Source organism: Lathyrus oleraceus, chromosome 7, assembly GCF_024323335.1.
Source record: "Lathyrus oleraceus cultivar Zhongwan6 chromosome 7, CAAS_Psat_ZW6_1.0, whole genome shotgun sequence".
In the NCBI taxonomy this organism is placed as follows: domain Eukaryota; kingdom Viridiplantae; phylum Streptophyta; class Magnoliopsida; order Fabales; family Fabaceae; genus Lathyrus; species Lathyrus oleraceus.
In genome coordinates, this window is record NC_066585.1 from 343,579,621 (window position 1) to 343,592,879 (window position 13,259).

Sequence of the window (13,259 nt, forward strand, 5' to 3'; positions counted from 1 at the left end):
TAGCCTCAGTGGGGCGTCTCTTGAATGGTACGTGCAACTAGAGCGCACTTATATCAGAACATGGAGAGAGCTGGCAAAAGCATTTCTAAAACACTATCAATAAAACACTGGTATGTCTGCCAATAGGACCCAGCTTTAAAGCTTAACTTAGAAGACTGATGAATCCTTCAAAGACTATGCGCAAAGGTGGAGAGACTTAGCTACCAGAGTTCAACCTCCCTTGTTGGAGCGAGAGCTTGTGGACATGTTTATGAGTACTCTCCAGGGTCCTTACTTAGATAGGATGGTCGAAAGTGCTTCTTTCGGTTTCTCATATTTTGTCATTATGGGGGAACTATTTGAAAATTGTATAAAGAATGGTAAGATCAAAGGTGTTGTCGTTGTTTATAATGGAGCGAAAAAACCTTATTCTGTATTTACAAAGAAGAACAAGGGGGAAGCAAATGTTGACACAATAGAAAAAGGGAAGGTTGGAGCTTAACGAGTACCTTATTACTAAGTAGCAGAGGTAGCTTCAAATCAGTACCAGAAGCAAGCTTATACAATCCCTACCAATCAATAGCCAATACAATATTAACCGTCAGTGCAATATTAACAGCCTTATGCTTAGCAACGACAAAACTATTATCAGCAAGGCCAACAGAGGAAACGAAGGCCCGAGAGGAATTTTGACATGATCCCCATGTCGCAGAGTCAGCTACTCTCTCAATTGCTCCAAGGCTCATTGGTACAGTTGAGATATCTAAAGCCTCCCCAACGCCTCTTCCTCCAGGTTATGATATTGAGATGATGATGATGGCCTTGAATGACGTTTTGAGCATAGTAATTCAGAAAGGGATTACAGTGATGGCCTTGAATAGCATTTTGAGCATGGTAATCCAGAGAGGGATTATAGTGATGACCTAGTATGGAGAATTATAGGTTTAAGAGTGAAACCATTTGTGAATGATTGAGACTTGTGATTTGTTATGATTTTGAGATGATGCTGATGTTGAATTTTGTGTTGTTTATGATCGTGCATTCATGTATTTCAGAGATAGATAAGACTTCGATCCAGTGATGGTCTGATTCGGAGAGATACTATGGAGGTCTCACGTCCATAGAAGGACATGGTTTAAAGAGGAACTGGAGACATATGAATATCAGTAACATACATCTGATCCTAGTGATTTTGGTACCACGTGCATTTGAGATGTAGATGGTGGCATTGCATTGCATTTGCATTATGATCAGTTTGATTATAATTTTAATGTGATTGAGAATCCTGTTATGTTAGTTATTATTATCTTGTCTCGCAGAATTTCACCATTAATAAGTGTTAGATGTATTCTCACCCCCTGTATGTTGTTGTGGAGTTTGTGCTCCCCGGGTACATAAAATCTGGTACAAAAGTAGTTGTTGAGTTAGGGGATGGCATTGATGCCCCCTTTAACTTTTATCATTGGGTCTTAGAGAAGTCGCTCTGATATGCAGCACTGGTGATTGGGATGTCTTCTGTCATTTATGTTTTGTTTTGTTTGGTTGAAGTTTGTTGTTGAGACTTTATATCAGACTTTGTTTAATTTTCGCTACTTATCTGATATGACTATCTGGTATTTGGAGTTTTTATGTTTTGGTGACACTCTAATATTTTATTTTTATTCGAACTATTTCATTAAATGTTGAGTCGGGGATTAGGGTGTTACAACACCAGTTCCATCCCATAGACTGAAGGGACCTCATACTGATGAGCCAGTGCCACCTCTGACTGATGAGGTTATTGAGCCAGGGTCATCTCAGGCTACTGAGGATGATGAGTCAGTGCCATCTCATGCATTTGGAGGAGGCCATGTAGATTTGTCATTGTTGCTTCTGTATCTAAACCATATTGTCAGACATATTTGGGACGGAGAGGTAAAATTAGTTGGATTCATTCTTTTTAAATTACATTTATTATTATATTACAAGTTTTTGACATATATTTATTTTTCTTCTGGACCATGATTTGCTGAAGTTTATTAACCATGGGCTGAAGATTACTGACTTGCCTCAGTCGAATGAGGAATGGTTTCAGGTTGCTTTGTCCCTATCTGGGAGGAAAGACTTGTGCATGACCGGTTATGTTACGGTCAACCACGGGATGCTTAATGAATTCGTGGGCGATGGCACACCGAGACATCGTCATTTCATCTCCCACTTGGTGAGATCTCTATCACACTCGACGATGTGTCGTGTTTGCTGCATCTTCCGATCAGGGGGAAACTTCTAGATCTTGGGAGGATTAAGAGAGTAAAGGCACTCCAGGTGATGGTAGACTATCTGGGAGTTGATCCAGAGGATGCCATGAGGGAGTTTAAAAAAATTAGAGGATGCCGTGCTAGGTTTGAATACCTAAAAAAGGTATATACAAATGAGATCGTTAGAGCTGAGGAGGCTAGACGCAATGACGAGCAGGTGGGGCTCCATAGAGCGTATGCTACGAGAGAATGCTTGCTATATTTGGTTGGCATTGTTATTTTTATGGACAAGACTGCCACGTATACAGATGTTGTCTACCTATAGTACTTTGAGGAATTCGAGTGGATCCATGAGTACAATTGGGGGGCCACTTGTTTGATCTACTTGTACTATAATTTATCTGATGGCTATAGGTGGAAGGCGAAGCAGGTCACAATAGCATAACACTAATGAGGTAACAATTACTGGTCTTTTAATGTTTATGTGTCATTTTCATTGCATTTTTGCAAACTGACAATTCGTGTGTTTCAGCACTTTTCAGGCTTAGATCCTCTAACACTTCCCGCGCATCTCCGACTGGTCGTGTGTACTGACTTACACTAAGGATATGCCACGTGCTTCTGCATTTGCCCCGCTTAGAAGGAACCAGGTGATAGAGTCGTTCAGAGTGTATCTTGACTGATTGGTTGCCGAGTATATGCACTTAAACAACTATGTCGATCATCGTGAGACGCGGCCATTTGACGACATAGTGTTATACTAGGGATGCTTGGTTTGCGACTCACGTCTCACATTTCCTCATCTTCCTGAGCACGTCATGCAGCAGTTCGACTACAATCAGGCTATTCCCAAATACCTTATTATCTCTACTCCTCCTGCTATGACACATAGAGAGATGGATGTCATGTTTGATGATTATCATAGTCATCTTGTACCGGAGGAGGCACGAAGTACCATAGCTGAAAGCGACTGGAGATATGTCGACGGGTACATCGGGTGGTTCTTCTGGGTGTCACATTAATATATGGTGCAGGTTGCTCCAGGATATCCATTGAGACCAGCTCATGAGGAGATATTAGAGGAGGATGAGACATAGTTAGATCATGCTCATGATATCTTGCCTAGATGTCTCCGCATTTTGGAGATTGTGCAGGCAGGCATTGACAGAGGTATCTTCCCTGATGGGTCTGAGGTGAAGCATGTCCTAGATGCTATTATGACGGAGGCACTGATGTACCGGAGACAGCGTTAGAGGAGGGGGGTAGTGGACGCTGAGGAGCACGAGGAACCAGAGGAGTTGTAGTTTGGCATACCCAGTAGTATATAATAGTGTCACTTTGGATTCATTATGGATTTGTATTTTATTTTCACTTCATTCTACTTTATCATGTATTTCAGCTTTATTTATATATGTTATTTTTGGACCATCTGAATTTATATATTTCATATTTTGCCTATCGATTGTATGGTTTAAATCTCATCACATAACATGGTTCTTAACATTTATAAAGCATAACTTTCATCTGTGTAACCGTAAAACAAACATAACCTGCATTGTTCTGATATGGTACGGAGATGCATCTTCGAAACAATAAACGTGTAAAATGTCTTTCAAAGTGGGATTCATAGTGTATGTTTTAAAATATTTCAGAGATGTATTTTCGAATCAGTTAACATTTTGATTTAAGACAAGATACGTCTGAAGATGCATCTCCGAAAACTGATGAACATTTTGGATTTTCCATAAGATATTTTTCACCCTATAAAATGGGTCAAGAAATTCCCTAATTAATTAGAAGGGAGACCAATTTTTCCAAACGATAAGACCATTTAATTTTCTTTGAATCCCCCAGCGGCTATGTCCCCCAGGAGACAAACCAAATTCATTCAAAACTTGGAGGAGATTGTCTACAAGCTCAAGCTCCCAATTTGAATGTGCTTTTTAGTAAAACTAATTTCATCTCAAAATTAGTTTAATTTGGAAGTTTTTAGTTTGAATATATTTTTCAATTTACTTTCAATAAAAATGAACTTTATATAATTTATTTATTTAAATTTATTCATATCTATATATTGGTTTGAACATGAAACTCTTCACTTTTCAACTACTTAAAGTGTCCAAGTCTAAGTCATTAACCCATTTGACTAAAAAAAATCTAATTTGTATCACAACAGAACAAGCACATACTCAAATACCTCTTGCAATTTATTTATCATATCCCATTATTAGTACTTTTCCATTCACAACACATCAATATCAACACCATACCTCATCTCTAGACCTCATTGGTTAGAGGCTTTTCCCACACAATCTTGCCCCTTTCAATTAACCGACCCTAACAAGCAACAGACAAATCTCTCTATGTCTAAGCCATTGAGTCCTTCACATGTGGGGACTTGGATATAGCCATGAAAAAGACTTCAAAACTTGTACTTTACCTTTTTAGTTTTGGTTGCATTCTATTGATTTTTAATTCAATGGTTGAAGTGATGAAATGATACATTTACTATAAGTTACTAAGCAAAATAACTCTGCAAAATTGCTTCTAGAGTAAGTTGATTCTAAAAAAAATCAATTATATCCTTAAGTCTCATTTTTGTGCTTTGTAATCATTTTTCATATAAATCTATGTTTGATAACATGATGCTGGTTTAAAGTCTTCTGATGTTGGTATGTGTGGCTTCTGTCCCACCGTGATTTTTCACATGATTTTCAAATTTTTCAAACACACAATGAACAAAACAGAAGAAACAACTATTAAACACCAGCAATACATTAGCGAACAAAACACGAAAACAGAATCAACATGTTTTCTTTAATTCTTTAAGATTTATATAACATAATTATGAGCCTCGAATACGAAAACAGAATCAACATGTTTTCTTTAATTAAATATATAACATAATTATGAGCCTCGAATTTACAGTTACCACTGAGCTTTGAGCAAAACTAGCAGATAGCAACAGCGATGTTGCTACCACAAGAGGTTTTCTGTGCGCAAATACGCTCCAGGAAACATCTTGGAATGTTTTAAAAAAACAAAAAACAAATCCAAAAAACTATCTGTATATTATATATAGTTATAGCTGAGTATGTTCTCTTCTATACACTATATATGGCTTTTTATGGGACTTGACTTCCAAATCACAAGCGACTTCAGAAATTCCATCACCTGAAAAAACAATATCATCGTAAATACGACAAGTCATGATAGCACGGTAATCGTAAATATGTACAAAATCGGTAAAAATGTGAATTACCTCTGTTGGATCACGAAGAGAGTAAATTGCAATGCTTTCCTTTGGTGCGGAAGAGACTAAAATCCCATAACCTTTATTTCCCTCTCTCAAAACCTGTTATTACAGTTTATCTCATTATCAGTAAAAGTTAAAAACTAGAAGCAAACAAGTGGAAGCCACAACCTCTTCGCTGCAAGCTCAATGTTACCTTAAATGCATCTTCATCCGTTCGATCATCGCCAATATATATAGGAAGCACGTCGTCACAATTGTTAAGTCCTAAGAACAACATTTCTCATGTCATTTACTGCACAAAATGAAGAACTCTGAACCATATACTAAAGAAACGGAAAATGAACTCACCAAGTGACTCGAGTAAAAATGTGACGGCTTTTCCCTTATCCCAGTTAATCACAGGCCGGACCTCTAAAACCTACAAAAGACAAAACAAACAACCTTTAGAAGAACTGCAATAATCGATTGTCCTAAAGTAGTCAAAAAGTTGGCTTATACCTTGCGACCGTGAGTTAACCGCAAACGTGGAAAGCCCTTGAGAACATCATTAACTCGTCTCCCCACCAAATCCCAACTCTGTATATTAAATTGAAAAGAAAAAAAAATACGAACATAACATGTAATAAGTTGATGAAAAGGGTAATACGATAATCAATGTTGCAGAAAATTTATCGTATATAAGAACGGAAGCCCGTACCTTTTCATCTACATTGCGGTAATGAACAGAAACACAAAATTTATTGTTCTCAATTTTTGATCCTACGATGTCCTTTGTACACTCAATGAGAGACTTCATAACCTGCCAAAACACAAGTCGGTCAGGATACAGCATTCCAATAATGAAGGAATATATTGAAAAATGATTTGTAGTCGTATTTCTCGAATATCCACCTCATTAATCATAGGAAGGAATTCAGCAGCAGGTTGGAATAAATTAACCTTTTTTCCCTGTAATTTTGAAGATTTAAAGAGAGGTTTCAATATATTAAGAAACTCAAACAGATACATAATTGGATCATAGGTAGAAACTTTGACGTTTAACCGCAGTACCTGCTTGTTATGCGATACAGATAGAGATTGTCTAACAGGGCCAATTATGTCCATTCCATGACTACCAGCATAATAGAGTTCGGTTAGTCCTACAAATTCATGCACCTGAACCAATAGAGGGTAGTAAGAAAGTTAGAATCAAAACTAATAACCTCCGAGGAGGCTTGTCGTTAGCAAGTTGCGAGAAAAAAGCTCTCAGCGCTTTATGAGATTTGAGGCCTGCCCTGGCCCTGGTGAGCTCCCAAGAATTCAACTCACTGAACGTTTCATTACAAAAAAACATTACGAGGAAAAAAAATTGTGCTAGATAGAATTATTTTACTACCTTGTCACGACTTCTTCCACTAATTATAGCGGTTGGAAAATACTCGGCCACCTTTTTAACAGCAGCGCGCATCTGCAGAATTTACATAATCAGAAAACGGGTAGGAAGTATAGAAGTTATGGACGGTAAAATGGATGAGAATATCACATCACATACATTCTCCGACATGAAAGCACAGTCAGGGTTATCCACAATTGGTGAAAGAGTTCCATCATAGTCCAAAAACAATGCAATTCTTTTGCCTTTTGCATAGTTCGTAATTTGATCGAAAGATGAAAGCGCTGAAGGATATTTCAGCTGCAAAATTAACAAAATTAAAGAAGGCAATAACATAAAAACTGTAGAACTCAGATACTAATCAAAACGGAGGAGTATGTAATACCAGCCAGTTAAAATAAGGATCGGTTTCAGATGATGCAAGCCCGTGATTAACATCCTTTGTTATATTCTTCGGTGGAGGTGAAGATGATTTCATGGCATCCAACCAATTGCAAGAAAGAACGTCTTCGAGAATTCCTGTCTTCTTCCTTGGGATATTCAATAGCATGCCATGTGAAAAGGTTGCACCGGTATGGGAATAAGGCAACAAACTGGAATGCACGTGTAGCCTAGAATTTGTTATCGGAGCGGTATCCGTGAGAACAGGAGTATGATTCGAGTTCATGTCCATAGGATCCAGGTTTCACAAGCCAACTCACACGTAGAAGCGATAATGTAAGAAGAAACTAATATTTTTTTCAGACTTCCGCTTCACCCAACTCTTTTATCGATAAAAAACCACCTTTTCAATGTTTTCTTGTCACTACTCTTGGGGTAGCAGTCCATCAACCGTTGAGCTCCTGAAATATTGATCGTATCATAGATTTTAGATCATGTGTTGTCAATCATGAATCACAGAAAATAGCAATATGTTCAAATTCCACTACAATAAAATCACAGAATACCGAGTGACAGAATAAATGAAATCAAGTTTGAGTCCACCTTTTCGTCTAAAAAAACGATAAAAATGAGTTGCAAATAAGAACCAGCAAACGTGAATTTTTAAAATTAAAAAAAAATGTTGAGTTCTAAATGGAAATGGAAAAATAGCTTGCATGTCCGATGGATGTTAAAACAAACAAACAGTGCGGCGATAATGACTCGGTCAACATAAATTCAAAAAAAACAAAGATGCTATAAATATTACACTGTAAAACACATGAAGCAACCTGAAGCGAAACCAGGGAGCATGGAGAGAGAAGTAAGGGAGAGACAGCACTAAGAACTTCAGTTAAGAAAAGCATAACAAAGTATGATATTTTATTAGCATTTTATAACAATAAAAGCGGTAAAATTTAAAAAGTGAAAAGTAAAAAGGAAGGATTCTTCCAATTATTGATTGGTCTAAAAATTTTGTTCACTAAAATCCAAATAAAGAGGCTTATCCTACTTGGAGTGACATAAAGATATGAAACACACAAAGTACAAGTTGGTGTTAATTGACAACTATACATTATTGAGGTTGGCCTTGAGCTATGATTGAGTAATTTACGAGTCGTAGGATCGTGTAAATTCAGGTACTAGTATGAGAAAAGAATGACAAAGAAAAAGCATCTTTAAAAAAATTTGTACGAGAAAGTTGAACACTTGCTTGCTTTTAGCAATTGCACTTAATTATGGAAACCATATATCAAAGGAAAAAGAAACTTAACAACTTTGGGATTGTATCCTCAATTATTAATTATTAATTATAGAACTGTACACCACAACAGCTGCTAAAAAACAAGGACTAGTATAGTTTTCATAACATGTATAGTATGATTATCATTGGTGTAGTCAAGATCGGGTAATGGATTGTAAGATCATACGAACTTACGTGTTAAGGATGCCTGAGAGTGCTACGATAAAAGAAAGATCATTTTCGTCGATGGCGTGGTTTAGATCGAGCTTTTTTGAAGCAAGATAGTAAAAAAAAAACGTGTTTGGCTTTTTTGGCCTCTATTATAATTTTCATGTTTTTGTGTGTATGTGTATATACGTATGAAATTACTATTTTTCCCTTTGGTACGATCTTGTGTCATGCCAACAATCCGAGTTTACAATCTTTCACAAGCCGACTGATCCTACTTAAGATCTCGTGCTTGACTACACGTTAACACGAAGAGACACAAAATACATAAACGAAAAAGTATAAGGCCTTTCTCGGATATTACTAAAAAATTGAACTTAATGGATTAAAATCCAATTTATCAAAACATAAAAATCCTGCAAAATTGCAATGAATTCACTATTACAAAGATATGATAATAACCTTAATCATTAACAGACTAACTCAGCATAACAGGTAAATAACATGAAACAGAATAAATTTGAAGACAAGCCAAAGTACTAATAGAATCACGAATAAAAAACAAAACGACAATGGAGGAAAATAATTTTTGAACTTCTTCGAGAATTCGTTAACGAAAACAATTAACAAATATTGGTTTTCTGCATAATGTAAAGTAGTACTACCCCACCAAGTGGACACAGAAAAGAAAAAACCAAACCATATACAACCATACAACAAGGGCCTACAAAGCATGGAAGTTAATAATAGATATGGACCCCTAACAAATTCAATAAAGATTCTTTAATTAAATACGCAAAATGACAATAGAATAACACTATAACATTGATATATGGAATAAAAAAGTTGTCTAAACTATGTATGCCATCAATCCTTCATAATTAAACTCTAGAGAACAAGTGAATACCGGTAATTTGAACGATCAATGATGCAGACTTCATAATTTGACTTTATACACTCATTTTTCTTTATATTCTATACTCACATTTAGATCATTCAAAAAAGTTAACATGATGGAGACAACTAACAATTAGACTCAATATAATCAAAGTGTGAAAACAAATAACATCACATCAGCTTAATCAAAAACAGCTCCTAGGCAAAACATAAATGAGAATCAATCCAATAACCGAATTAACCAATCACACAACTATTGGTCAAAGTAGATAATTATACAATTAGGAAGAAAATTAGATGATTCTTCAATCAAATTAAATTTATGTTATAATGTGGCTTACAGATGCAGACCTATGTAAGTTAGTCACGGTTAAACCATGACAAAACACTTTATTTAACCACGGTTTAAAGGTGACAAATATTTTCTGAGACACTATTTAACTATGATTAAACGGTGATAAATTTTGGGCCACTCACGTTAGTCGGTCTTGCACACCCTCAAAGAGGGCTTTGGTGGCATAGATTCAGACCTTTCCTAAACCTTTTAGGATACTAATATGAAATAGACTAATCATTAAAGAGTAAAGGTAACACGAAACATTCACAAATCAAAAAGGGCACCAACCCTTTTGAATGTTGAAGAAATTAACCAATCAGCACCAAACAAAACACAACATTAAATAAATTTGAAGCCAAATTACATTAATAATCTTATCATAAGAAACAAAACCAAACATATATGATTATGGTATAACTTTTTGAGTTATGAGAAAAAGGGGAGATAAAAAAGAGAAAGAAACAATATCGTACCTAAAAAACGAGCTCCAACCAAGGGAAGAAAGAAACAAGATTGGTCATCAATCAATCTTCACAATGCAATTTCAAGTTTGGTTAATCTTTAAACCCCTAAGATAAATCCAATTAAAGGGTCACGGAAAAATGCAATTTTTTTAGTTAGGTTGCCGAAAAATAGAAAACCCAGAAAAAGACAAATGGGGAAAATGCGTTTTGGGAATGAAATTATTGGCAACCAAACAGGCGCAGAGAGAGAGAGAGAGAGAAGGTAATGTGAGGTGTTGAGAGAGAAACAAGGGAAGAGGAGAAATGGTGTGAGCTGTGAAAAGGGTGGAGAATGCGGCGAGAAGAGGGAACGAAGGGATGGAGGAAAATGGAGGATTGGGTATTTATAGGGTTTTGAAAATCACCCAAACGTGCTTTACAAGGAAACAAACCTTCATCGGTTGTTGAATTAGGAAACACCACCAATAAAAATTAATTCAAAATTCAACCTCAATGTCTAAAATAAATGAATAAAGTCATAAACACAACCTCAAAATCATCAATTTGATACCCATTCTCATTCACGCGCCTATATAATATACTCTCGGTGGCTATCATAATATGAGAAGCATTTTACTAATTTGTTTTTTAAATAAGGGTCTTGCTAACTTATGTCCTTGGGGCACAAGTTAAGGTTACTATTATTGAAAATTTTGTGTAGAATAAAACAAAATTTTAAGTTTCAAGAAATTAAATGCACGCATTCCAAAAGAATATTTCTATAAATGTATCATTAACTTGTGTTCTTGGGGCACATGATAGCATTTGCCTTTAAATAAAGTGTTTTCGAACTGGCCATACGTTGAATGATAAATAGGTTTAATTATTCGCTCAAAGATGTATATACGACAGGGTTGAGGCTCAGTGCACCTACAGCTATTAGACTCATACTTGATTCATTCCACAGGTAGCTACTCACTATTAGATATGATTTCATAGACTCTCGCGCTCCACGCTAGAAAACGTGGGTGGGTTCGTATTGGCTCTCATATATATTATATCTATGATATGTCTGCATGTACATTTTTAACCATAATTTGTTATACTATTTGGATTAATTGATTGACTTGAGTGTTAGAGTGTTGACTTTGCAAACTCTCTTCTTTGTTGGTTTCATGATCATAAATCCATCATTTATGGTTCTTTGAATGGAACAGTGGCACTGTATGTGGGAATCGACTTATGATTCCTATAAATTCTATAATCAAATCCCTCTGATTTAAAAATCATGAGTTGCTACAGTGAGCTTACTCGAAAAAGATGATAAAGATTTATTCAACTGCCAAAGACATCACATGTTTCCCATCCTCGAGATATTTTCATTTCCTCTTTGTTGATTAAATCAATGGAGGATCATCTGGCGAGAATGAAACTCCATCATTAAGCTCCCTCAACTCGTCAATGGTAAATGAGAGACAGGAAGATGAGAGACTTATTTTAGGGTTTTGAGACCACGAAAAAGTGGATAAGACTCCTAATGTGAGACCTCAAATGGTCGTTACTGCCACCATAGCAAACCATAACATATCTGGAATCTTCATTGACGACTATAGCTCTTGCAATCTGATGTATATTGGAGTCTTCTTGAGATTAAGATTACATGATCGAGATTTAAAGTTGTATGAAGGTGGGAGTTCGGTGTGGACCTATGTGCTTGCAGGTATAAAGTTTGTAACAACCTGTTGATTTGTTTTTAATGTTGACAACGCTCTTAAAAGAAGTCTTCAATAGTTTTGTTTTTCAATGTCTTTGGTTTAGATTATGTTATCTGACGTGTTGATCAATTGATGGTGCTTGACAAGCTGATGATCAAGCGATGATGGTGTTTGACATGTTGACCAAGCGACGAGTCTTGAAGATCAAGATGGTTGATCAAGATGAAATATGAAAATTATTTCATGTAGTGATCAAGTGGATGTGTTTTAATATCAAAGTTGTGGTTGATCAAGTTGTGTTGTGATGATCAAGATTGTAATGCTATGAGATTAAGTTATTTGTGTCTATTTGTGAAGACAACACCTCATGTCAAGCGGCGTTCGGTGAAGTCAACAAAGATCTTTGATCAAACAGATTATCTGATGGTGAAGGTTATGATGAAGAGTCATCTCAAGCTTCATCAAGAGAAGAATCAAGATTTAAAATGAATGTTAAAGTCAAAGATAATATGGCAAGGAACCAAAAGCTTCAAAGTTGTGAAAGAGAGGAAGTGTGAAAGTTCTTATGTCTGTGTCGAGTGATCATTTTATGTAAAGGTATAAGACTAACTCTCGATTTTACTAAGGAAAATCACACACACTTAAACCTCTTGAAAATCATCTCTTGATTTTATAAAATCACCTAAAAATGTTTTAAAAGCCTAACTAGTTGATTAAGGAATTGTCTGATCAATTAGAAACATGGTTTACAAAGGTATAACCGATTAGGCTTTTACGATAGTCGATTGTTTCACTTTGTAACACCTAAAATCGTGTAGAAGTCCATTAATTGATAAAAAAAATGTTATATGAAGCCATCTAAGATTATTAATTTAATAGGAGAATACAAGCTTTTCAGTGTGGAACTTAATGAAACTGTGAATCTAGGCAAATACGCTTTATTCATATAACCATCAAGTTAGAGACTGCAGAATCGACTTTATATATATTCAAGATTGTGCTAACAAATTGTTAAGGTTTATGTGTAAGGAATGGAAATTGAGTCACATGACTTGAAGACTTTAGATAGTACAACTTTGTTTAGAAAGCATATGCAACATGAAGCTTTAAGCATCTGAAGCTAATCTAAAAAAGAGGGAAAATGTTTATGAAAAGAAAAGAAGCATTTCTTTGAGGACCTCTACTTCCAAGG

At 35.8% G+C, this 13,259-nt stretch overlaps 1 protein-coding gene across 3 annotated transcripts; it reads right to left on the reverse strand.

Moving 5' to 3' along the window:
- Nucleotides 1–5,075: 5,075 nt before the first annotated feature.
- LOC127105678 (trehalose-phosphate phosphatase A) lies at nt 5,076–10,850 on the reverse strand. Of its 3 annotated transcripts, none has more exons than XM_051042877.1 (12): nt 10,383–10,850; nt 7,230–7,686; nt 7,004–7,144; nt 6,848–6,919; nt 6,523–6,627; nt 6,364–6,420; nt 6,170–6,271; nt 5,971–6,048; nt 5,821–5,890; nt 5,666–5,736; nt 5,479–5,571; nt 5,076–5,390 (listed from the first exon to the last, which is right to left on the reverse strand). In XM_051042877.1, the coding sequence occupies exons 2-12, from the start codon at nt 7,515–7,517 to the stop codon at nt 5,328–5,330; spliced, it is 1,140 nt and encodes a 379-aa protein (XP_050898834.1). In that variant the 5' UTR covers nt 7,518–7,686; nt 10,383–10,850; the 3' UTR covers nt 5,076–5,327. The 3 variants fall into 3 exon arrangements, with proteins under 3 accessions (XP_050898834.1, XP_050898836.1, XP_050898835.1); XM_051042879.1 differs by lacking the exon at nt 10,383–10,850 and adding an exon at nt 8,056–8,196; XM_051042878.1 differs by lacking the exon at nt 10,383–10,850 and adding an exon at nt 8,034–8,130.
- Between the last annotated feature and the right edge of the window lie 2,409 nt (nt 10,851–13,259).

Bases quoted from the DNA above. Each gene is read 5' to 3' on its own strand.
- LOC127105678 (XM_051042877.1), bottom strand. From the start codon at position 7,517: ATGGACATGAACTCGAATCATACTCCTGTTCTCACGGATACCGCTCCG. The intron at 6,421-6,522 runs GTACTGCGGTTA...TCAAAATTACAG, and splicing joins CTGTATCGCATAACAAGCAG to GGAAAAAAGGTTAATTTATT. The intron at 5,737-5,820 runs GTGAGTTCATTT...TGTTGTTCTTAG, and splicing joins ATTTTTACTCGAGTCACTTG to GACTTAACAATTGTGACGAC.